Source organism: Erpetoichthys calabaricus, chromosome 10 (genome assembly GCF_900747795.2).
Source record: "Erpetoichthys calabaricus chromosome 10, fErpCal1.3, whole genome shotgun sequence".
NCBI lineage: Eukaryota > Metazoa > Chordata > Cladistia > Polypteriformes > Polypteridae > Erpetoichthys > Erpetoichthys calabaricus.
This window is the reverse complement of record NC_041403.2, coordinates 17,989,653-18,017,257: the sequence shown is the minus strand read 5'-3', so window position 1 is coordinate 18,017,257 and position 27,605 is coordinate 17,989,653. Positions and strand designations below refer to the sequence as shown.

Sequence of the window (27,605 nt, the reverse complement as noted above, 5' to 3'; positions counted from 1 at the left end):
TATATTGTCACACATGTGCACATGGGAGGAAGCTTTGGTGACGGTAATTACCCACCAAACCAGGGGTTGGCGCTGTGTTCTAATACCATCTCTCTTCCTCACTCTGCAGAACGGAAGATTGATGGCCATTCCACCACTGACGTCACTTCTGTTGTGTACCCTCCTGGACCTGCCCCTTACTACCTGGAAACCATTTTGAAATTAGTTCTATTTTGAGCACTCATCTGAAAGAACTAATCTGTAAGTTTTTGTGTGTATTTCGTGCTTTTGTAATTATATGGGGTGACCAGGGTGGTGCCCCAACTCTTTTGGCTCCACTTTACAATATGCAGTGTTTGAGTACTCTGTCACTCTTACAGAAAAGTTTATCTTAGATGAGTTAATGCAATGTTAGAAATGAACCTTTTGATCCGAGTTTCAGAGAAAGAATGGAATTCAATCATTAAGATGTGTTACTCACCAATCAGTGGAAAGTATGGTGTAATTCAACTAAAAATCAAATACTGTACATAAGCCAAGATGCTAATTGCAAGCAATATGTCATGATCTGGACTTTGTTTTGTATTTCTTCAGTCTGTTTCTTGGCCGCTAAAACTAAGGAATACATCGTTATAGGGTTTTAGAGGTCAAGGAATGAAATGGTCTGATCAGTTTTTGGGGTTAGAATGTTTTGGAAGATGCTATTTTTGAAATGCTTCTTTCCGTGACCAGTGGTCGAAGCGGAAAAAAAGAACTGGCAGTACACCCTGTTGTTTTGGCTGATGAGTACTGAAATAATTTCAGAGAGTGGGGGAGTGTCTCCCTTGGAAGTCAAATAGCGCTGTGTTATAGTTATAAAGAATAGTGGAGAAAAGATTGGGGAGAGCAATTCTCCCCTTTGGAAGTGTAAATCCATCCATCCATTTTCTAACCCGCTGAATCCGAACACAGGGTCACGGGGGTCTGCTGGAGCCAATCCCAGCCAACACAGGGCAGGAAACAATCCTGGGCAGGGTGCCAGCCCACCGCAGGACACACACAAACACACCAAGCACATACTAGGGCCAATTTAGAATCGCCAGTCCACCTAACCTGCATGTCTTTGGACTGTGGGAGGAAACCGGAGCGCCCGGAGGAAACCCACGCAGACACGGGGAGAACATGCAAACTCTACACAGGGAGGACCCGGGAAGCGAACCCGGGTCTCCTAACTGCGAGGCAGCAGCACTACCACTGCGCCACCATGCCGCCTGGAAGTGTAAATGCTCTGTGAAATTAGATTGTTATTCTAAATACATGTTGGTAGTAGGATGAAGTGCTGGCACCTTCTGGGACACCCGCACTAACTGCTACTCATAATGCTGGTAAGGGGAAGTGCCAGTATAGAGTAACAGTTTTCAGTATTAAAAAGAATTCATGCACTGTCTGCGATGCCATTTTTGTCTTTTATGGTGGCCCTCATTTGTTTGGTATTTGTGATGCTGGGTTGCCAGGCTGCTGCTTGGCAGGACAATGTAGAGTGTGTGACACGTGACATCTTTACAGTGATAATATAAAGGTCAATATTATACACTTCCTGGCTGTCTAAGTTTGTGGATAGTTCAAAGCAAACAAAACAACCCATTCATTATTATTACTAAGTATGTTTGATTACAATTTTTTTCATTCCTTTGACTTTAATTTATGCCTTGTGCTTTGGCTTGGACTACATGAAATCTGATGGTTATCAACTTTCTGCATACATTTCTCATTCTACAATATTGTCTCACATTCTGTCCTTTGTTAATTTAATTCCTGCCCTCGTGAATTCAACTTTTGCTTGTTATTACAATCATAATCCATCATCTGATTCCATCTTACTTTAAACTGCTGGCACCCTGTGGATTCAGTATACAGTGTTGTCGGTATTATGGTTTGGGACACTCGGATCATAATAGGGAGGAATTATTGCCTCTCTGTTAAGTCAAGTCACTTTTATTGTCACATCACACTTAACATGAAGGTACAAGTGAGCGAAAAAATTTGTGCGCAAAACCCACAGTAGTAGATCAATTTTAACACAATATACAGTGGTATACACATAACAAATACATTTAAATATGAATTCACCAATCACACACTGTGCAAAAATAAACACATTACAAAAGTAAACACCTAGACATATTTAAATTTGAACTCTGTATAATACATACTAACAAAAGAAAAACATGATGTGGTGGAACAGATAGTGCAAATAATGTATTGGCTACATGGATGTGTGTGTTACGGGACAGGGTGTCGACAAGGGTTAGTACCAAACACTGGGCCATTCCAGAACCTGCTGCTCCAGGGACCTGATGCTGCTGTATCATATACCTGAAGATAATAGTGAGGACAATTCAAGACTTGGATGACTGGATGTCATTGATAATTTTCCTGGTCTAATAAAGCAATGCAGAATGAGGTAGCTTGAAACAGAGCAGCCATACTCAGCACTGCCATTGTTAAGACAATGCACTATTACGCCTAATACATCTACAGCAATATTAAGAGTTTCACCCAATGAAATAATACTGCATAGTAAAAGATATGTTGTGATGTCTATTACATTGCCTGCTTGTCAATGTATCTTACTTAATTAGACAAATCCTAATCCACCCACTATAACATAATGGACAATCAAAGTCCTAAACTATTTAAAATTAAAAAGAATAATTTTGCAATTTTCCCTCTGAAGAAGTGACCAAAGCTCCTTTACAATGTATTAATATTTGTATTAAGTAATCTTTCAGGGCCTCTGTTAATCTTGCTTTTTATACTGTATTATGTACATTAAAGAACCATCAACAACAAATCAAATCAAATTAATAATATATTGAACAATTATTATAAAAGTAAAGTTTAATAAATTGGACTCTGCAGCTGCATGAATAAAAGGTACAGTACCACTTCCAGTTAATGGAAATAGCCCAAATATTGATAGAAATCTACGTTTTGTACCTAATACTTGTATGCAAAACTTGGTTGACCAAAAGTGAAAGCGTACTCAAGTTATTGTGTTTACACACACACACACGCACACGCACACGCACACACACACACACAAAGACACAATTCTAAAAATGGTATTTTCTGACTCAGGGAGGTCTAAAACGTCGAGATTCAACAAAATCTCGACATTGAATCTTTGGATGATTACAATACTTTCCCTATACTTCATATACAAGAAAATAAAAACAAATACAAGAGGGAGGAAAAATGGACACAAAAAGTAAAGAAACATAACTGTTTTTTGGTTGAGTGTAAAAATGCATGTTCTATCTAACTAAAATTGAAGAAAGTAAACTAGGAAAATATAAAAATGCAACTTATATGTAACACTAAAGTGTTCAAGTTTTGAAAAATAAGCACTCATAAGAACAACTTTGATTCACACCAACAAAGCTCATCAGTTCTCAGTGACTTAAGTTATGCAAAATGTCATCAAGTCGTGATCTCAAGATCCCCAAAGCACTGATATCTACCACACTACTCATACTCACTTTTAACAGCAATGCAATTTATTACAGTGTAATATAGCAATAGCTGGTGCAAACTGGTTTTATGGCTCATGGGCCAAAAAAGAAATGTCCTGGCATACCAAATGAAAGATGGGGCTTCACAAAATGGATAAGAAGACCAGAATATGGTAAAGGATTTTGAAAGATTAAGTAAGATGAAGAAATGGTATACAAAAAGGTCACTCTAGAAAATGTCGTTTTACAAAAGATTTGACCCAGTGATGTGTAGGATTTGGAGAAACCAGGCAAGTATTGGGTGAGGCTTGATCTCTTCTGAGTCATGCAATCTTTTTAGGAGCAAATACAGAGCTTCAAGCACATGCTAGTTGCATCAGGAGTAAGGGAGACCGATGGGAGATGAGAGTAAAAAAGCACTAAGCTTAACCTCTGCAATGTATGAAAAAGATTTTAAAAAGGATACATAGCTATACAGATAAAACAGTATGTATAATATTTCAGATTTACACTAGATTTTAAATACTTATTTGGATCAACAAAAACTCACGTGATGGTCAGTTTTCCATCAAATTTGTATTGCCTCACCTAAAAGACGGCTAATCAGATTAAACTCGGTATATTCATAAAGGAAATGTACAAGCAAATTTTTGGTAATCAACTATGTTTATGATACAGGTTACCCGTTTTAACTGCCCATGGAGAAATATATTTAATAAAATGTACACTTTCTAGATGAATGATAATATTTATCTCCCTTCAAGAAAGCACTGGCTTTTAAAAGCATTTCACTAGACTACAAGTAATAACACATAAGCCATTACTTTTCATATTTTGAAATATTTAATACTTTATTTTTAAGTATTAAGTGAATGAATGAATCTGTCCAACTTACTATATAACTGTAAACATAATGTCTGTTATAATTCATTTCTGAATTATTTCTTTACAGTGTATAAAAATGCATTTAGTTAAATGGGGTTGGTTATGTCATTTTGAGGTCTGCAGTCCATCTCCAGTCTATGTATATTTAAAAATCCATTAGAATAGTTCAAACTGTGCGGTTTTTTTTTTGTACATACATATATACACAAAATGGCACATGCGCATGTAAAACTCTGCTTTTTCATGTATAGTTTTAAAATTCAGCAATGACAGGCTACCTTTTTAAGGTGTTAAGTATTTAATGGTCTCTTCCTGCAATAGAAATACTGCATCCCCTCCCTCCTAATGACTGATGGCATTAGTACTTGATCTGTCTTTCCTTGTAAGTTAAAAGAAAAACTCAATAATTCACAAACAGGATAATAAATTCTACTAGAAAATATTCTTTTCAATATAAAAAACAGCTCAAAGATACTGATTAAACTATCCGATTATTTTTCTCAAAAATCAACACAGGCTTGTCATTAAAATGGAGTCTCACAACCAAAATCCCTTTCACATTTTGTCTGTATGCTACAATGACGAAGGCTGAAGTTTTGACATAAAATTGTTTATTTTAATTCACGTGTTTGCACATTGTATGAGTATCTTTTAACTAAAAACATAAGGCGATATGCCTGGAGACGCGGTAAATCGTTTTGGAGGGGAAATAGGCTTTAAGATAAAGAAAAAACACAAAAGCATGAGGGCTAAATCAATAATTCACAGAGGGTTAGGCTTAACACAGACAGAGAGAGCCATGTCAATGTCTCGAGCATCTCCCCTTCTGTCGTGTGGTGCTAAAACACTGAAACAGGCACACGCAAAAATCCACGCACAGAGACACAGACACAGAGCCACACACACGCGCGTGCGCGTCTGCGTGCCTCTGACAGAGAAGCTTATAGTAATTTGTATTACCTGAGCTGTCCATGGTGCTGAAGGTCTCCCGTCTGGCCAGGCCTCCTGTCACCGCTGCTTCTGCTGACGAGCTGCTGCTCTGCGGGAAGCTGCCTCTCTCCTTGTTATTGAAGTCACCGCTGTTGTCGACGAGCTGCAAAGATTCATAACCATCATAACTAGTCTTTTTCTTGTAGCCACCTAGCAAGCTCATGGGCGCACGGATTCCTCTAAAACCTGTGTCTTACGTGCAAAAGAAAGAAACCTGCATGCTCTGTTGCTGAAAAATAATCAAAGGAGATTGGGGGCTTAACCACTCCTCGTTCCTCCTGCCTGTGAAAAATCCCTTCATAAGGAATGCATTTACTACACTACTCAGCACAGCACACACAAGCAGACTGCTCTCCCTGCTGATTTAATGGGTCCTTTCAGGGCTTCCTCCTGGCAGAAGGCCAGTTCTCACAATAGCACAGAAAAGAATTAGGTGTCTAAAACCTGCCTGCTTTTTATTTAAAGTTATTTCTATTCTAACTATGTAGTTGGGAGTGCCTGGCCATTTAATTTAAGCATGTTCTGTTTTTTTACATATTAGTGTTTCAGAATTACTCAAATGTATCAGCATAATTTTTACTGAAAGTCAAGAGCTCCAGACAATATTCAAAATTAACTGTCTGCTGGTGGCCCTGTTTAACCACAAGAATATAACTATATAATTATAAACAAATGTCAGAAACTAACTCTTCTTTCTGGAACACAGAGATGGTTTTCTTAAGGCTAAATGGGAATATCTTGGATAGCACAGGAAAGGCTAAACAGAGGCAATAAAATATTTAACAAGTAGCGGAGTCTGTGAAGAGCACTGGGAATGTTCAGTAATGGCACTGCGATTAAAGCTGCCAATTATGCGCATAATGCAAATTAAAACATGTTATTATGAGGAACAAAAACACTAGATTTGCATGCATGCCCCTAAAAATTAAACAATATTTAAACATAATCTTCCAGTAGTACAAACCTTACATTAAAAATAACTTAGTTGCAAAACAATTACATTTGTTTTCAAAGAGCTAGATAATGTTTCTTTTAGAATGCATCCAAAAGAGAAAGAAATTAAGGAAAATACATCCCCTTTGTATTTTTCAGCACAGAAAAAACATGTACTAATCTTTATTTTAAGGTAACTTACTTTTTTCAGAATGCTAAATAAATTATACTATACCTATTTCCATTGTTTAATGAAATTAATGTCTGTTTTATATGCAATATACCTTGGTATAGTTAGCCGTATAAGACAATGTAATGTATAATTATATTAGTATGCATAAATCATATAAAAATAATAAAATACATACTGGACTATGCCACATACTGCATATATATTTATATATATATTTTACATAAATATTATATTATACTGTATATATACACTGCATCCATCCATCCATTCTCTTCCGCTTATCCGAGGTCGGGTCGCGGGGGCAGCAGCTTGAGCAGAGATGCCCAGACTTCCCTCTCCCCGGCCACTTCTTCTAGCTCTTCCGGGGGAATCCAGAGGCGTTCCCAGACCAGCCGAGAGACATAGTCCCTGCAGTATGTCCTGGGTCTTCCCCTGGGCCTCCTCCCGGTTAGACGTGCCGGGAACACCTCACCAGGGAGGCGTCCAGGAGGCATCCTGATCAGATGCCCGAGCCACCTCATTTGACTCCTCTCGATGCGGAGGAGCAGCGGCTCTACTCTGAGCCCCTCCCGGATGACTGAGCTTCTCACCCTATTTTTAAGGGAAAGCCCAGACACCCTACAGAGGAAACTCATTTCACCCGCTTGTATTCGCGATCTCGTTCTTTCGGTCACTACCCATAGCTCATGACCATAGGTGAGGGTAGGAACATAGATCGACTGGTAAATTGAGAGCTTTGCCTTGTGGCTCAGCTCCTTTTTCACCACGACAGACCGATGCAGAGCCCGCATTACTGCGGATGCCGCACCGATCCGCCTGTCGATCTCATGCTCCATTCTTCCCTCACTCGTGAACAAGACCCCCAAGATACTTGAACTCCTCCACTTGAGGCAGGATCTCACCACCAACCCTGAGAGGGCACTCCACCCTTTTCCGGCTGAGGACCATGGTCTCGGATTTGGAGGTGCTGATTCCCATCCCAGCCACTTCACACTCAGCTGCGAACCGATCCAGAGAGAGCTGAAGATCACAGCCTGATGAAGCAAACAGGACAACATCATCTGCAAAAAGCAGTGACCCAATCCTGAGTCCACCAAACCAGACCCCCTCAACGCCCTGGCTGCGCCTAGAAATTCTGTCCATAAAAGTTATGAACAGAATTGGTAACAAAGGGCAGCCCTGGTGGAGTCCAACTCTCACTGGAAACGGGTTCGACTTACTGCCGGGAATGCGGACCAAGCTCTGGCACCGATCGTACAGGGACCGAACAGCCCTTATCAGGGGGTCCGGTACCCCATACTCTCGGAGTACCCCCCACAGGATTCCCCGAGGGACACGGTCGAATGCCTTTTCCAAGTCCACAAAACACATGTAGACTGGTTGGGCAAACTCCCATGCACCCTCCAGGACCCTGCTAAGGGTATAGAGCTGGTCCACTGTTCCGCGACCAGGACGAAAACCACACTGTTCCTCCTGAATCCGAAGTTCGACTATCCGACGGACCCTCCTCTCCAGAACCCCCGAATAGACTTTTCCAGGGAGGCTGAGGAGTGTGATCCCTCTGTAGTTGGAACACACCCTCCGGTCCCCCTTCTTAAAGAGGGGGACCACCACCCCGGTCTGCCAATCCAGAGGCACTGTCCCTGATGTCCATGCGATGTTGCAGAGACGTGTCAACCAAGACAGCCCTACAACATCCAGAGCCTTGAGGAACTCCGGCGTATCTCATCCACCCCCAGGTCCCTGCCACCAAGGAGTTTTTTGACCACCTCGGTGACCTCAGTCCCAGAGATGGGGGAGCCCACCTCTGAGTCCCCAGGCTCTGCTTCCTCATTGGAAGGCATGTTAATGGGATTGAGGAGGTCTTCGAAGTACTCCCCCCACCGACCCACAGCGTCCCGAGTCGAGGTCAGCAGCACACCATCAACACCATATACAGTATTGACACTCACTGCTTCCCCCTCCTGAGAAGCCAGACGGTGGACCAGAATCTCCTTGAAGCCGTCCGAAAGTCGTTCTCCATGACCTCCCCAAACTCCTCCCACGCCCGAGTTTTTGCCTCAGCAACCACCAAAGCCGCATTCCGCTTGGCCTGTCGGTACCTATCAGCTGCCTCCAGGGTCCCACAGGACAAAAGGGACCGGTGGGACTCCTTCTTCAGCTTGACGGCATCCCTCACTGCCGGTGTCCACCAATGGGTTTGGGGATTGCCGCCACGACAGGCACCGACTACCTTACGGCCACAGCTCTGGTCAGCTGCCTGAACAATAGAGGCACGGACTCAATGTCCCCCACCTCCCTCGGGATGTGGTCGAAGTTCTGCCGGAGGTGGGAGTTGAAGCTACTTCTGACAGGGGGCTCTGCCAGACGTTCCCAGCAGACCCTCACAACATGTTTGGGCCTATCAGGCCTGACCGGCATCCTCCCCCACCATCGAAGCCAACTCACCACCAGGTGGTGATCAGTTGACAGCTCCGCCCCTCTCTTCACCCGAGTGTCCAAGACATGTGGCCGCAAGTCCGACGACACGACCACAAAGTTGATCATGGAACTGAGGCCTAGGGTGTCCTGGTGCCAAGTGCACATATGAACACCCCTATGCTTGAACATGGTGTTCGTTATGGACAATCCATGATGAGCACAGAAGTCCAATAACAAAACACCGCTCGGGTTCAGATCGGGGGGGCCATTCCTCCCAATCACTCACTTCCAGGTCTCACTGTCATTGCCCACGTGAGCATTGAAGTCTCCCAGCAGTACAAGGGAGTCCCCAGAAGGTATGCCCTCCAGAACCCCCTCCAGGGACTCCAAAAAGGGTGGGTACTCCAAACTGCTGTTCGGTGCATACGCACAAACAACAGTTAGGACCCGTCCCCCACCCCAAGGCGGAGGGAGGCTACCCTCTCGTCCACCGGGGTAAACCCCAATGAACAGGCTCCAAGTCGGGGGGCAATAAGTATACCCACACCCGCTCAGCGCCTCTCACCGGGGGCAACTCCAGAGTGGTAGAGAGTCCAGCCCCTCTCAAAGAGATTGGTTCCAGAGTCCAAGCTGTGCGTCGAGGTGAGTCTGACTATATCTAGCCGGAACCTCTCGACCTCGCGCACAAGCTCAGGCTCCTTCCCCTTCAGAGAGGTGACATTCCACGTCCCAAGAGCCAGCTTCTGTAGCCGAGGATCGGACCGCCAAGGTCCCCGCCTTCGGCCACCACCCAACTCATACTGCACCCGACCTCCTTGGCCCCTCCCATAGGTGGTGAGCCCATGGAAAGGGGGACCCACGTTGCCTCTTCGGGCTGTGCCCCGGTGACCCGCATCCGGGCAAGGGAAAACGCCGTCCAAAGTTTTCATTCCTCATAGAAGGTTTGTTTAACTGCTCTTTGTCTCATCCCTCACCTAGGACCAGTTTGCCTTGGGATATATGCAGATATATACTGCATATATTTATATATATATATATATATACACACACAGTGTGTATATATATATATATATATATATATATATATATATATATATATATATATATATATATACATACACACTGTATATATAAAAATGAATACCTTTTGTTATCAATATACTATTAAACTGATTTAAAAACACATCCAAGACATTCCTAGTGTTTCTGTTGGTTATTGTTTCTTGAAATGGCTGTTTTTTAATTTATTATTCACAAATGACTGCAAAGCCCCATTTTCAGCAGCCGTTCCTTCAGTGTCTTAATGGTCAACTCCCTTCACTTATTTATCCTTGTTTAGTTATTTTAAATGCATATTGGTTATTAGATAAACCTTCTTAATTGCATTAACACCATTGAAGTCTGTTATTCTGTTCACTTGGATTACAAGCTACTGGCCTTCATAAAGTTCAGTTCTGGGTTCACAAATGACAAAAATGAAACAGCTTTCTCAAGAAACATGTCAGTGTGCTGGGTTCTTGTATAATGATGGTTACTTCATGTGACAGATTGTCAAGAAACTGAAGATTTCACAAAAAGGTGCCTACAGTATTACTGTCTTGAGAGAAAAGGATGAACCAGGTCTGATCAGGATAGAAAAATAAGGAGACGGTTGAGATGCACAACAGCATAAGAGGAGAAGGACATCAGAGTGTGTAGCGTGGTGAACAAGTGCAAATGGTGTCATCTGCAACAGAGAAATGTTGATATAAGTGGTAAAGTTTCAAAGAATAAGCCACATCTTAAACTGAAAAATGAAAAGATTAAAATGGGCAAAAGAACAGAGACATTGGATGGAAGATGACTGGAAAAACATATTCTGCTCAGCATCCTGGAGTCATCATTTCTCTGTTTTCAAAAGTCTCTATTATTTGCTAAGTGTTTAAGAAAGAAGCCAACTGAAGACCAGTAAGATGATTGCTTCTTACACTACACATTCTAAGTTCCTTCTCTACACTCTGAGTTCCTTCTCTTCTTATATAGTTAACTGCGCCTTCCCCTTCTTTTTGTATCCTGGTTAGATAAATTTGTCCCCTTCTCTCTTCTAATATACACCTTTATACAAAATCTTTTAAAACAAAATCAGTTTCTTAGCAGTCTGTCACAAGGAACAGCCTTCATTCTGCAAAAAAAAGATTGACATGTTTCTTGATAAAGCCATTTCATTTTATTCATTTTTAGACCCAGAACTGAATTTTAGGAAAGCCAGTACCTTGCAACCCAAGTGAACAGAATAATGGGTTTTAGCCATTCTAATGCAATTACATGCAGTGGGCTGGCGCCCTGCCAGGAATTTGTTCCTGCCTTGCGCCCTGTGTTGGCTGGGATTGGCTCCAGCAGACCCCCGTGATCTAGCGTTAGGATATATCGGGTTGGACAATGACTGGCTGACTAATGCAATTTCAAATTTTTATCTAATAATCAATTAGCATTTAAAATGACAAATTAAAGATAGGCTAAAGTAGGTGACTGTTAGGACACTAAAGGAATATCTGCTAAAAATGGGACTTTATAGCCATACGTGAATGATAAATTAAAAAGTAGTCATTTTAATCAGTAATAATTATTAGCAGCATAATGTCTGCTGTACGTTTAAATCAAATTAACAGTTTCTTGATAAAAAAAGTATCAATTTCTATTAAAAACATGAAAATTTCTGGGTGTGTCCAGACTTTTGACTGGTAATGCATATAAATATAGATATAAATATTCTTAGATCTGAATCGCAGTCGGATTTGGATGGTCACCAACCAAGTAACACTTGTGGTTGGTCAGTCAGTTGGCAAACATCCGCCATATCCTCTCATTTGCAAGGAGCAGATCATAAACACGTTATACAGTACCTGACAAATAATACAAAGAGTACACCATATATGTTTCACCCTTATTGGGGCATATCAGGTGTGCGCACTTTTGCATTCCCATATGGGGATCGAACTTTGGACGTCAGTGCCTGAGGCGAAGCCTCCGACATTGAGCCATGGAGGGTGGTTCGCTGATTTGACAGAGTGAAGATCCGAGTATTACATTCTTAGTTCTGAATCGCAATCTGATTATTTGTGATCTGCTTCTTGAATCTGAGAAAACGTGGCAGATGTTTGCCAACTGGCTGACCAACAACAAGCGTTACCTGGTAGGTAACCACTCAAATAATCAGACACACACACAGATAGATAGATAGATAGATAGATAGATAGATAGATAGATACTGTATATACATATAAGCAGATAAAATGAATTCAACAAAGAGATGGCTGTATATATTAATGCATACTGTATATACAGTACATACGCACACAGAATATACACACAATACAGGCATACAGTATTATACTACACATTATTTATGGGTGTATACATTTGAAATGCGAGACAATGATGACAGTATCTGTTGCAGAAAGTCATTTTTCATTCACCTGTTATACTGGCACTACAATATCATTCTAAGCACTTGAACAGGTTACCTACAGTACTTCCACAAGATGTATCTTTATTTTGTAAGCATGTGGATCCTGCACACTGAATAGCAAATGCAGTAGTGATATGGCACAAATACAACACATAAACACATTTTTTAATATCGATCTGCATCTGCCTAATCAAACCAAAGAAGGCACTTTCTTCCCCATTTATTGCAATTCCCCATTTCCCAAATTATAAATCATGTGTTTGAAAGTTAGAGCTTATTAGACTTCTTTCCAAGGCTGTCTTTAATTGCATCTTCAAGAGATTATGTGATAAAACTTAGGTGGTGAACTTCACAAGCTGGGGGCTGTCAAACAGTAATGTCTGCGGTTACTATTTCATATCTTAAATCACGTATTTAATGGCCCAAGCTCCAAATGGCAATGACAAGGCTATCTATTAGCTCTTAACTGCTCCTAACTGTCCCTGCCTGACCATGTCTAGAATTTACTGTGAATCCAGAATATGAAATTGACTGAAATCATCAACTGAAACATCTCACAAAACCATTAGATGACACCATTCACAGCTTTATGTGTGATTGCTTTCCATATCATGCAGAAACATTGAAAAGTCAAAAAATACTTTCAAAGCTATTTTTGTGATTCCATGCCCTACCAGATGAAACATTGCCACCCAGCTCTGACAATTAGATGCCTATACTTTTTTAGAACCTTTGTAGCAAACATAAAATTCATGAAGATGTCATTAAATGCATACAGAAGTAAAGCAGTGCAGACAACAGTGAAGTTCAGCCGATATGTCATTCTTCATTTTGGTCTGTGTATTTAATAAGCTTTACACTTACGCAGTAGAACTGGGAATAAGCTTTAACGCTATTAATATTAGTAGCAGTAGTAGTAGTGACAATAGTAGCAATAGTAGAATACCTTACCTACTTATGAAATCGTAGTTCATATACAATATATATTTTGTTTCTACTTATTTTTATTATTATTATGTTTTGTTATGTCTGTATGAATAATATTTTTGGGCTCTGCCAAGAGAAACACTGGGAAAAATTTTCATTTGCAAAGATTTCTAGAAAAAGGGAACATAATTAGAAGTCAAGCAAAATGACGCCTTTAATTGGCTAACTAAAAAGATTACAATATGCAAGTTTTCGAGGCAACTCAGGCGCCCTCTTCAGGCAAGATGGAAACAAAGCTCCTAGTTAAGCATTGCTTGGTTTATTGTTCCAAAACAATACTAACTTAAAATTGTAAAAAATGTGTCACCACACCCTGGTAAGAACACTGGAGCAGCACAACTGCTGAACAGTCCAAGCCTGAGACTTTTGCAGTTTAATCCTCCTTAACGTTCCCCCCTCCAGATTACTCTGCACTCTGACAACACATGAAGAAAATAACGGACCTTAGATAAGTGAGAAAGACAACAGCTGCAGTCATCCTGCCCATATTCTATAGGGGTCTCCTGATGTGGATTGTACACTGAATGATTCTTTAATATAGCGCAAGTATAAATGTATTATTTGTGTCCTGATTTGTTTTTGGTGGTGTGTATTTGAGGTAGCACTATTGGTGGAATTACCTTTAAAAAGCAAATTTCACAACAGTGAAACAGTGACTGTTCCTGACATAAGCAGGAAATTCCTCAGTTTTTGACAGCCAAGCACCTTTTTTAGTTATAAATGTTTAAAGAAGACCAAATTTTCCCAGTCTCCCCACCATACAGTGGGGGAGATATGTAGTGAACAGGTCAATATTTTTTTCAGTAAATACACTGTAATTCCAATGAGGCTATTCACATGTAATTCTAACCAGACATTGGTATAAACATAAAGAAATCCACAAAAACAAAGATTTCACAACATTAAAGGCCATGTAATAAAGTGGAATGACACAGGGAAAAAAGTATTGAACACACAAAGAAAAAGGAGTACACCAAAGCAAGAAAAGGCAAGGAACCAGCTAAAATCCCTAAATAGTTTAAAAGTATTTCTGTCTACTATCTGTGCAGATTGATATCAGTTGGGTTAATACATATTGATGGGCTATAAAAAGGGTTTTTGCTAATAAGGTGTCACACAAGAAACATCCCAAGATAGGAAAAAGAAAAGAGCTCTCCCAAGACCTTCGCAACCTGATTGTTGCAAACCATATCATTGGAACTAGTTACAGACATACTTTAAAACTTTGGAATCTTCCAGTAAGCATCATTGGGTCCATTATCTGCAAGTGGAAGGAAAATTACTCCATCATCACCTGGCCACACACAGGAGCTCCAAGCAAGAGTTCTGTCCAGGTAGTCAAGAACAGAGAAGAGTAGCCCAAGAACCCAGGACCCCTCAGTAAGAGCTCCAGAAAGATGTGGAGGCAGCAGGTACAATTGTTAGAGAGAAAATAATAGGCAATGCCCTCCACTGGCATGGTCTCTATACGCGCTCACCTGCTAGACACCATTACTGAAGAAAAGGCATGTTGAAGCTTGTTTAAAGTTTGCTACACAATATTTGGACTAGCCTGTGAAATCCCGGGAGAATGTCGTCTGGTCAGATGAGACCAAAGTTGAACTTTTCGGCTCTCATACTACACACAATGTTTGGAGGAGAAATGGCACTGCACATTACCCAAAAAACAAGTCTGGAGGTGGAACACCATGGTGTGGGACTCTTTCTTATTTCATTGTACTGGCAAACTTCATGTAATTGAAGGAACAATGAATTGGGTCATGCACCAAGAGATTCTTGAAATGAATCTACTGCCATCCACCAGGAAGATGAAGATCAGATGTGGGTGGACCTGCCAGCAGGACAACGATCCAAAACATATAGCAAATGAAACTTTCAATTGGTTTCAGAGAAAGAAAATCAAGTTATTAGAATGGCCCAGTCAATCACTTGACTTAAATCCAATTGAACATTTGTGGAAGGAACTAAGGATCAGGGTTCACATGAGGGCTTCCCAGAATCTTCAAAATTTAAAGACAATCACTTTAGAAGAATGGCGTAAAATCACATATGAGCACTGCAGGCAACTGGTTTCTTCATACATTCTTCAGGAAGTGTCTTGAAGCTGTTATTACAAACAAAGGCAAGTTCAATATTTTTTCCTTGTGTCATTCCACTTTATTACACATACCTTTATTTATGGACTTTAATGTTGTGAATCCTTTACATTTGTGGATTTCTTGAGTTAATACCAATGTCTGGTGAGAATTTCTTGTGAATAGCCTCATTGGAAATATATTTACTGGAAAAAATTACGCATTCGGTACTTCGTTCCCCCACTGTATGATTTGACTGCATCTGCTATCAACAATACCTACAGCTCTTTAAACTGTAAAATTTTATTTAGTCCTGAATGCATTCCTGATTGTCAGCAGATACCACTGAGCTCGACTGCCAACATAGCCCACTGTGTAAAATGCTGGGAGGCATTCAGAGAAAGAAGAATGCATAAAACAGCAATAAAAGAACATTCAAATGACACCATGTTTTCATTTGATTTAACAGAAGGCTCAATAAAAGAAGTTCTACACCAAAAACTGAGATATACATATCACACTACCACGTGGATCCCAGGTGGGCACAACTATTCATCTAAAATTAATAAAACAGTCTTGCTAAATTCAACACATCAGTTTACTAAGCAACTTATTTATGTTGAAAACAGCCCAAAAAACAGAAATCTTAAAGAAAATATGACGGAAGAACAATGATATTAAACGTGCCTTGTATAGATTAATTCGGTTAACTGACTAACAAATTGCTTCAGTCATTTGCAGTGCATACTCCAGTACCTGAACATTGCACCTATTTTCCAAATACAGTTTTCTTTCTTTCTTCTTCTTTTGGCTACTCCCGTTAGGGGTCGCCACAGCGGATCGTCTTTCTGTCTACTCCATCTTGTTCTGTCACCCCCATCCCCTGCATGTCCACTCTCATCACATCCATAAACCTTCTCTTAGGCCTTCCTCTTTTCCTCTTCCCTGGCAGCTCTATCCTTAGCATACTTCTCCTAATATACTCAGCATCTCTCCTCTGCACATGTCCAAACCAACGCAATCTCGCCTCCCTGACTTTGTCTTCAAACTGTCCAACCTGAGCTGACCCTCTAATGCCCTCATTTCTAATCCTGTCCATCCTCGTCACACCCAATGCAAATCTTAGCCTCTTTTAACTCTGCTACCTCCAGCTCTGTCTCCTGCTTTTGGTCAGTGGCACCGTATGCCCGCATAAACAGCAACTTGCCATTTATCCAGGTAAATGGCAATACCAGGGCCAGACTGGGATTAAAATTCAGATTGGGAATTTCATATCATGCCATATAAAAGGCGATTTTAGTCTCGCCTAGAAAACCAATAGGTGGCCCAAAAATTCACTGCTCTGTGCAACCTTGACAATTACACTGTCAGGATCAAGTCCAACAAGAATCTCTCCCTCTACTGACATGGGTGTAATGGTCTCAAGGTGCTCCTGTGTAACGGAGGTCCTCAGCCTCTTCTTCATAAGCTTCAGTGTAGAGCAGCTTCATTCACAGGCCACTTGTTTAACTGACAAGGCCAGCAGGAACCTGCAGCCAAAGCCAATCACATGGTGGGCACCAGTCAGCAGGCTGTAGTAAGGCAGGAAAACATGACAGCATATGGCACTTTTTTTGTAAGATGAACTGCTCATCAACTCCAGAGTCTCATCAGAATTCCAAGGATTAACATCTCATCCTGAGAGCTCCTTCCTCACACAGTAAAATGTTTTGTTTAATCTCACAAATAGGTAGGCATGCTAAAATCCATATTATTGGATAACATTCTTCAAGATATAGTAATAAAAATAATAATAGTAATAATAATTGCATTTATATAGTACATTTTAAGCACATGTACAAAGTGATTTCCAGGCTACATGTGATAATAAAATCAGACATCCATACAATCCCATACAAGCCATCCCCTTGTATGACATGAATAAAAACATTACAGCACAAATGTTAGAGGAGTAATCCCAAAAATATATAGAAGCACTATGCCCAATTTGCTTGATCGCAGAAGTTTATTTTAAGAAACTACTTCACATTATATGTAATATATATACATAAAAATACACATATACTGTACTATCTGTGCTACCCATCTAAGACAGGTTGAAAGGTACATAATCAACAAAGACTTCAGCGCTAACGTTTGTGGCTGTGAGGCTAGGGATCTGCACTGTCAATCGGAAGGTTGCTGGTTCGAATCCCGTAAATGCCAAAAAAGAGACTCTGCTCTGTTGGGCCCTTGAGCAAGGCCCTTAACCTGCAATTGCTGAGTGCTTTGAGTAGTGAGAAAAGCGCTATATAAATGGAAAGAATTATTATTATTAGTGCACCATGCAATGCAGATGTCTCTGTCATATGCAGTTTGGTATGGAACTTGTAAAAGCAGTGTTAATGTTTGTGATGTGCCATCTGTTGGGATGAAAAATGCAATGCATTTTACTTCTAAAACTTTTTGTGATGCACCATCTTTTGGAATGACAGAGACACAGCAACTGTACAAACACAGACAGACAAATACTGTATATTTTATTAAGGTGGACTAGCTGTAGTACCCACCTAGTTCAGGATGAAATTTAAATAATAAATGTAGACCTCAGCATTAACATTTGCAGTGCACCATGCAGTGCCTGTCAATGTTAAATTCCATTTGATATAGGATTCCTAAAGGCAGTGTTAATGGTTGTGATGTGCCATCTGTTGGAATGAGAAATGCAATGCATTGTATTACTAAAATGCTATCTTTTGGAATGACAGAGACATACCAACTAGACAGACACAGACAGTTGCACAAACACTTTTATTAAGGTGGATGTTTTTTTTTTACAACTTGTCACCTAATAGTAACTCAAATGCCTAACACCTCATTCACCTCAGTATGTCTTTTGCTGTCATTTAAACCACCGTCAACTATACGAGCTAATGTACGATGATCTGATGTACCATTATTTTTAACAGATACAAGGCAAGGGCAAATCTTTGTGCACTCTCATGAAAAATTTGTTTTGAAATTTTTCTTTTTAGGGTTCTCCTCTACTTCATTGTGACATGTACACAAACTTTGAAAAAGTAAAGTGCCATTTCTTCAGGAGAGAAAAGCACAGTGGAAAGTTTTTTTTTTTTATTGTTGTACTAGGGAATTGATGAAATAATTAAGAGGAAGAGGGATTTCCGAAAGACTGGGAGTCCTGGGGAAGACACTGATTTTTAAGAGACTTTGGATGTCCAATTGCCTGCACGTAATGGCAGCTCAGATTTTCTTGCACTTTGCACCAACAGGGTTGCCCTCTTTTTTTTTTCTTCTCATCCTCTGTGTTGTGGGGGATTGGGGCAGGCCAAATCAGTTAAAAGACAGGCCAGGATTGGGATTTCTCCCAAGTCTCCTGATGGCCAATCTGTGCCTGGGCTATAACAGGTGAACACATAATTTCCTGGCCTGAGCCACAATTGGCTTCTGAAAATAGCAATTGTGTACACTTGTTTTATAAACTCATTTACAACATGTTGGAAAGGCAAGCATTTCTTGGATATTAAACCCCTGCATTTTGTAAACTGTCAAAACCTGCTTTATCCAGTTTTCAAACAAGTCATTTATTTCTACGTCTGGACATCGTCCCAGCTTTCTAAATATATTTCAGGACTGAACTCCACTTAGCATGAAGGAAACAAGCTGTACCACCACACTATTAAACTGAACTTGTTTAAGATACAAAAACTGTAAACAACATTAAAATTTTTAAATCTCCAATATGTTACAATTGTTTGAAGGAAAAATGTGAAATTAAATGCTAATATAACAATTGTTTAAAAATTGGTGCATTTCAAATTTTGGGGGAATAAATATAACAAATACATATACACGAGGGACATTCAAAATGTTTCCACACTTTTTTTTTTACTCTATTTATGAAGAATTTCAAAAACAAATTATATCACTTTTGTACATAGTCACCTTCATTTGCGATGCAATTCTCCCAGCGACGTTCCAACATTCTAATGCCCAATTACTACTCCTCCCGCCTTCACCGTTTCCAACGAAAATATAAAAGTTTGGAGACTTTTTGAACGTCCCTCGTGTATATATATATATATACATATATATATATATATATATATATATATATATATATATATATATATATATATATATATATATATATATATATACTGTATATATATACATATATATATATATACATATATGTACAACACAAAATTATATACATTTTGATGTAGCTGCAAAAGATTGCAAAAAGAAAAAAAAATGGTGACCCTATAGGTGTTGCTCATTAACTGTTATGTAAACAAGACTTTAACAAACACTTCTTTCGGTCTTCATAACACTTACAAAGCATCAGTAAAGTGACCTACTAACAAAACACCACTTGGTGTTATAACATATAACATCCTTTTGTTATAACATATTTAGTATAAGACCCGTGAATTTTAACAAGTAATTTAACCATCACATTGATATGCTACACAGCACAGAGATGAATAACACTGATGTTCTATAAGTGGTATGAAGACCAAAAGAAGCTTTTGTTAAGGCCTTGTTACATAAGAGTTAATGAGTAATAGATGCATTTTTGCAGTATCTAAACTAAAGTGTTACCAACAAAACAAATTTGATTTGATTTTTAAAATGACTAGATGTGTTTCCCAGTGCTGCATTAGTATAATTTCAAAACATCACTATAAATTTTATTTTCAATTTATCTAAACAAGCAAAGTATATATACTAGCCTATGAAAGAAGTAGCCTGACTGGAGATGTATGGCTGCAAAATATAGACTCAGAGGGAAATTAAGCCATTTGTAATGGAAAGAATACTCTGATGTGTTAAGAGTTATCTGTGTTATAAATACAGATTATCCTTTATTACATCCCACTAAGACTGGCCACTTATTCTGCATAACAGCCACCGCTTCGCAGTTGGACTGTCATTCACTGTTAACCAATCAGTTTTAAAGTTAGCCTCTAAAATCAAAATGAAGGGACTTAATGGTGGACAGATGATATTTGATTCACCAGTTCCTCTCCATCATTGACTCAAAATACCTATAGACTACTACCGAGTGATATTCCAATGTTTATGAAAATCTGTGCAGGCATTTTTGAGTGAAACGAGAACAAACAGACACATACATACAGGCAGATGCCATGTCAGCTGTATTTATATAGACACCACTGTTTTTCCTGTCTTTGTCCAGGCAAATTTACTATTGGAAAAATTCTTGCATTTTGACTAAATGAGACTTGACTCAGCTCTGGGATTACAATTACTGGTTAACAAAATACAGTTTCAAAAATAAATAAAAAAGGTAAATAGTGTTGCGCCATTTATGATGATGGTGCAATCTTAAAAGACTCCACTGGAGGTACCACATTTCATTAAATAACTCAGGATACAATATGGCCCCGACCTGGAGCAGCTTCGAGTCATGACAAATACAAATGCAGGAAATGATCCATTAAAGAAAAAGTTAAATGACATTAGTGGAAACTGAACTAGAATTTCGTCTATATTTAAAAATTTAATTTCTCAAGATATCTAAGTCTTGCATACCGGTTCACATCCCTGGTCCTCCCTGTGTGGAGTTTGCATGTTCTCCCCTTGTTTGCATGTGTTTCCTCCAAGTGTTCTGGTGTTTTTCCCACAGTCCAAAGACACACAGTTTAGGAGGATTAGTGATGCTACACTGTCTCTATTCTGCTTGTGTCTGTGTGTTCACCTTGTACTGGACTGGTGCCCTGCCTTGCACCCAATGATTGCTGGGACAGGCTTCAGTCCCCCCATGACCCTGCTCAGGATAAATCAGGATTGGAAAGTGAATGAATGAATGAATCTGAGTCTTTAATTAGGCTTGGCCATGGAAATATCTTCTGTGTGTCTTACAAAACATTTCTAGTCATTTTTTATTTTTGTTCACAGAGTTTGGGAGGAAACATTATTTTTTATTTTTATTTATATTGCCATACTGTAATGCCATTTTGTTTATTAATGAGTACAGCCACTTCATGGGCTCTATTACTGGGACACTATTCTTGGTTACCGGGGAGTGCAATTCAGTGAGTCTCGACACATGATGGTTTAAAAAGCAGAATGACGTTTCACTTACCCTTCATAATTTAGATAGCTTGCAAACAAATATTCTTATTTGATAGATAGATAGATAGATAGATAGATAGATAGATAGATAGATAGATAGATAGATAGATAGATAGATAGATAGATACTTTATTAATCCCAAGGGGAAATTCACATACTCCAGCAGCAGCATACTGATAAAAAACAATAAATTAAAGAGTGATTAAAATGCAGGTATAACAGACAAAACCTTTGTATTTGCAAGTCGTTCTTAGTGTTTCCTTGCTATTCTTTTTTGATTATGTTTCCTGGTTAACGTTCTGGTTTTGAAAGTGTACCTTTTCACTCTTTGTTGCAATTCTTTTTTGAATATTGACTTGAATTTGTTTCCTAGTCAAAAGTGTGTACATTTTTCTCACTGCTCAGTTCACATGCAGTACACTAGCATAGTGTTGCTACTCTATTGACAAATCACACTGAAAACTTTCACACCTTTCCTTCTGATCCCGAACTGCCCCTCCAAAGCTGAAATTACATGGCTAAAAGCTGATTATGGTGAGAAATTTAAAGTGTATTGAATTACAAAGCTGTGCAAACAAAAATTGAAATTTTGATTTAAAGATATAAAGATTATAATTTCTTTGTGATTAGGCCCTGACCTGTGGGTCATATTTTTTTTAATAATTCACTAGTTGATTAATTTTATAGCAGTTGTTGAATTTAACTCAGGATGCAGTAGCTGTTTTCCTAATGAATTGCCAAATGTCATAGAAAGTAATTGACTCCACACAATTTTACATTTTTCCATTAAAGGAGATGAGCCCCTCACATTTTAGATGTTCTGCATGTTGTAAGCAGGCAAAAGACAATAACAATTTTGTTAGTGGATTAATTCAAGTGAATAGAAGAGGGCCTTCTTAAAATTCCACGAATAAGTAAAAGTAGTAGGATGCAGAACATTAAGCTTTTGGGCACTTTGTAATAACCCACCTACCTATACTGGAGCAACTCCATCAGTCTCAGCATTTTAATCAAGGCTATGACTTCTAATTAGAGTAAAGCATACTCCAGTTAGAGATGCTGCTTAGGCTGTTCATGTTGCTATCTTATATTGCTTATTAATTGATTTTTTTAACTGCTTAATGTTTGGTTACTAAGTCTTTCCTAGTTTCTTTCTCTTCCCAAAATCTACAGTGCCAGTTGACCTCCTTTGGACTAGATGTGTCATCACAATGGACCTGTTTTCAGATGTTCTCTTTTTAAATGATATTATGGTCATTTGCCTGCTTAGAGATCCATTTCATAATACTGAACCTAAGACACCTAAAGCCTGGAATTAAAAACCATACTGTGAAAATATACATATATATCTCTATTATAAAAAAAAATCCTGGAAGGCTTGGAAGGAGACGATACGTGATTTTCTCAGAGACACTTTAACGTCCCACGAGAACAAGCATTGAAACAAAAGAACAGCTGCTGCACAGGGTTTTAAATGATCGACACGCAGCGCGACAATAAGAACACACAGCTCGGCAGCAGCAGCAGCAAGCCAGCAGCTGATCCAACCTCATCTCCTTAGCATGCGTTCACCTCCCCTTTCTCAATGCGAGTGGCAGAGACATGAAGTGGCTGGCACGCAGCATGCCTTGGGGGGTGGGCGAGCAAAGCGAGCAGGTGGCACAGCCCCCCAGTATGTATATATATATATATATATATATATACACAGTCATATGAAAAAGTTTGGGACCCCTCTTAATTCTTTGGATTTTTGCTTATCATTGGCTGAGCTGTCAAAGTAGCAACTTCCTTTTAATATATGACATGCCTTATGGAAACAGTAGTATTTCAGCAGTGACATTAAATTTATTGGATTAACAGAAAATATGCAGTATGCATCATAACAAAATTAGACAGGTGCATAAATTTGGGCACCCCAACAGAGATATTACATCAATACTTAGTTGAGCCTCCTTTTGCAAATATAGCAGCCTCTTGACGCCTCCTATAGCCGTTGATGAGTGTCTGGATTCTAGATCTAGGTATTTTTGACCATTCTTCCATACAAAATCTCTCCAGTTCAATTAAATTTGATGGCTGCCGAGCATGGACCGCCTGCTTCAAATCATCCCATAGATTTTCGATGATATTCAAGTCAGGGGACTGTGACGGCCATTCCAGAACATTGTACTTTTCCCTCTGCATGAATGCCTTTGTAGATTTCGAACTGTGTTTTGGGTCATTGTTTTGTTGGAATATCTAACCCCTGCGTAACTTCAATTTTGTGACTGATGTTTGAACATTATCCTGAAGAATTTGTTGATACTGGGTTGAATTCATCTGACCCTCGACTTTAACAAGGGTCCCAGTCCCTGAACTAGCCACACAGCCCCAGAGCATGATGGAGCCTCCACCAAATTTGACAGTAGGTAGCAGGTGGTTTTCTTGGAATGCAGTGTTCTTCATCCACCATGCAAAGCGCTTTTTGTTATAACCAGAAAACTCAATTTTTGTCTCATCAGTCCAAAGCACTTTGTTCCAAAATGAATCTGGCTTGTCTAAATGAGCATTTGCATACAAAAAGCGACTTTGTTTGTGGCGTGAGTGCAGAATGGGCTAATACAGTGCAGCACTTTAAAAAACTACTGAAAACACATTATTTTAACATGGCCTTCTCATAACTTCACTGTAATTTAATCCTGATACTCCAGCCTTCTGGAGTTTTTTTTGTTTTTTCTGTCCACCCTGGCCATCGGACCTTACTCCTTTCTATGTTAACTAATGTTGTCTTATTTTAATTTCTTATTTTGTCTTTTATTTTTCTTCTCTTCATTATGTAAAGCACTTTGAGCTACTTTTTGTATGAAAATGTGCTATATAAATAAATGTTGTTGTTGTTGTTCTCATCACCCTGCCATACAGATGTTCTTTGTGCAAATTGCACTATATTGTAGAACGATGTACAAATAGACCATCTGCAGCAAGATGTTCTTGCAGGTCTTTGGAGGTGATCTGTGGGTTGTCTGTAACCATTCTCACAATCCTGCGCATATGCCGCTCCTGTATTTTTCTTGGCCTGCCAGACCTGCTGGGTTTAACAGCAACTGTGCCTGTGGCCTTCCATTTCCTGATTCCATTCCTTACAGTTGAAACTGACAGTTTAAACCTCTGAGATGGCTTTTTGTAGCCTTCCCCTAAACCATGAGACTGAACAATCTTTGTTTTCAGATCTTTGGAGAGTTGCTTTGAGGATCCCATGCTGTCACTCTTCAGAGGAGAGTCAAAGGGAAGCACAACTTGTAATTGACCACCTTAAATACCTTTATATCTCATGATTGGACACACCTGTCTATGAAGTTCAAGGCTTAACGAGCTCATCCAACCAATTTGGTGTTGCAAGTAATCAGCATTGAGCAATGACAGGCATTCATATCAGCACAATGACAAGGGGACCCACATTTTTGCACAGCCAGTTTTTCACATTTGATTTAATTTCATACAACTAAATACTGCTTATACCACTGTTATCTTTTTTGTTGAAAGTAGAGTCAATTATTATGCAGGCTGAGAACGTTTTCATATGACTGTATATATATTGTCACACACATGCGCATTGGAGGCAGCTAAAGGGCTCGAAAGAAGGTAATTCCATGCTGGACCAGGGGATGGCAGAGTACCTTAACCCTTTCTCTCTTTCTTCTGCAGAACAACTATGGGAAATTCTGCCTAGGCCCAATGACATCACTTCCTCTGACCGGCTTTAAAAGACACCATTTTTGTGTTTGCAAGTCAGTTCTATTTTGGACTCAAGTCTGTAATGACCTATCATTATCGCTTTATTTTTGCCTTTTTCAACCGACCTATCTTCAAATATACAGGGTGGCTTCAACAAAACTTTTTGTGGTGTTTCTGGCTTTGTTTCAAAATATATTATAGTGCCTATAAAGAGTATTCAGCCCCTTGAAAATGATCACTTTTTAATATCATACAACATCAAATCACAGTGGATTGAGTTTGGCTTTTTTGTCACTGATGAACTGAAAATCAAATCCAAAAACAAAGTGAAAACAGATCTCTACAAAGTGGACAAGTTAAATTAATTAATTACAAATTGATTAAAAATAAATTACAAATTTAAAATACAAAAAAATGGTTGCCAAAGGATTCAAGTCAGTATTTAGTAAATGTACCACTGGCAGCCATGAGTCTGCAGTACGTGCTCAGGTCTATCTCTCTGTCAGTAAGCCTTGCTCATCTCCGCACTGCCATTTCCCCCCTTCTTCTCTGCAAAACTGCTCAAGCTGTGGTCATGTGTGAACAGCCTTTTTCAAGTGCACTCACAGATGCTCTGTTGGATTGAGGTCTGGACTCACTCCAGGACATTAACATGATGCTTTGAAGCCTTTTCTGTGTAGCTTTGGCTTTATGTTTGCCTTTGTTGTCTTGCTGGAAGACAGCTTCTACCAAGGTGCAGGTTTTTTGCAGACCCCATCAGGATTTCCTCCAGGATTTTCCTGTATTTTGCTGCATTAATTTTACCCTCAGAACCCTTTAATGGCCTGCTGCAGAGAAACATCTCCACAGCATGCTGCTGCTACTACTTTGTTTCACAGTGGTGATGGTGCATTTTTAATAATGTGCAGTGTTCATACATGACATTTAGTCCATTGGCCAAAAACCTCAATTCTGGTCTCATCAGAACACAGAACCTTTTTTCCAGCTGACTTGAGAATCTCCTATATACGTTCTGGCAAGCTCTTACCCATATCTTATGTGTGTTTTTCCCTTTGCCAATCTGCTGTAAAGCTGAAACTGGGGAAACACCTGGGCTACAGTTATTGTCTGCACAGAGTTCCGCAATCTTACAGTTGTAACTTACAGTTACGTTCATAAATATTTGGACAGAGACAACTTTTTTCTAATTTTGGTTCTGTACATTACCACAATGAATTTTAAATGAAACAACTCAGATACAGTTGAAATGCAGACATTCAGCTTTAATTCAGTGGGGTGAACAAAACGATTGCATAAAAATGTGAGGCAACTAAAGCATTTTTTTAACACAGTCCCTTCATTGTCAAAAGTAATTGGACAAATTAAATAACTGGAAATAAAATGTTCATTTTTATTACTTGGTTGAAAACCCTTTGCTGGCAATGACAGCCTGAAGTCTTGAACTCATGGACATCACCAGATGCTGGGTTTCCTCCTTTTTAATGCTCTGCCAGGCCTTTACTGCAGCGGCTTTCAGTTGCTGTTTGTTTGTGGGCCTTTCTGTCTGAAGTTTAGTCTTCAACAAGTGAAATGCCTGCTCAATTGGGTTAAGATCAGGTGACTGACTTGGCCATTCAAGAATTTTCCACTTTTTTGCTTTAATAAACTCCTGGGTTGCTTTGGCTGTATGTTTTGGGTCATTGTCCATCTGTATCATGAAACACCGCCCAATCAATTTGACTGCATTGAGCTGGATTTGAGCAGACAGTATGTCTCTAAACACCTCAGGATTAATTCGGCTGCTTCTGTCCTGTGTCACATCATCAATAAACACAAGTGTCCCAGTGCCACTGGCAGCCATGCATGCCCAAACCATCACACTGCCTCCCTCCACCGTGTTTTACAGATGATGTGGTATGCTTTGGATAATAAGCTGTTCCACACCTTCTCCATACTTTTTTCTTGCCATCATTCTGGTAGAGGTTGATCTTGGTTTCATCTGTCCAAAGAATGTTTTTCCAGAACTGTGCTGGCTTTTTTAGATGTTCTTTAGGAAAGTCCAATCTAGCCTTTTTATTCTTGAGGCTTATGAGTGGCTTGCACCTTGCAGTGCACCCTCTGTATTTACTTTCATGCAGTCTTCTCTTTATGGTACGCCTACCCCCTGGAGAGTGTTGTTCACTTGGTTGGCTGTTGTGAAGGGGTTTCTCTTCACCATGGAAATGATTCTGCGATCATCTACCACTGTTGTCTTCCGTGGACGTCCAGGGGCCTCATGTATAAACGGTGCGTATGCACAGAAATGTTGCGTACGAACGTTTCCACACTCAAATCGCGATGTATAAAACCTAAACTTGGCGTAAAGCCATGCACATTTCCACGGTACTTCATACCCTGGCGTACGC

The 27,605-nt window shown here is 39.6% G+C and overlaps 1 protein-coding gene across 7 annotated transcripts in view; it reads right to left on the bottom strand.

Annotated features, from left to right (window-relative positions):
* The window catches only part of dnajc6 (DnaJ (Hsp40) homolog, subfamily C, member 6), a 152,696-nt gene that overhangs the window by 111,673 nt on the left and 13,418 nt on the right, over positions 1 to 27,605 (bottom strand). For 5 of the 7 annotated variants that reach the window (XM_028810957.2, XM_028810958.2, XM_051932704.1 and 2 more), the window contains exon 1: positions 5,319 to 5,679. In XM_028810957.2, the coding sequence (XP_028666790.2) occupies positions 5,319 to 5,511 (193 nt within the window). In that variant the 5' untranslated portion in view covers positions 5,512 to 5,679. Of the gene's footprint in view, positions 1 to 5,318; positions 5,680 to 27,605 lie in introns of those variants that run through there. The other 2 variants (XM_028810962.2, XM_051932705.1) reach the window with 1 other exon arrangement.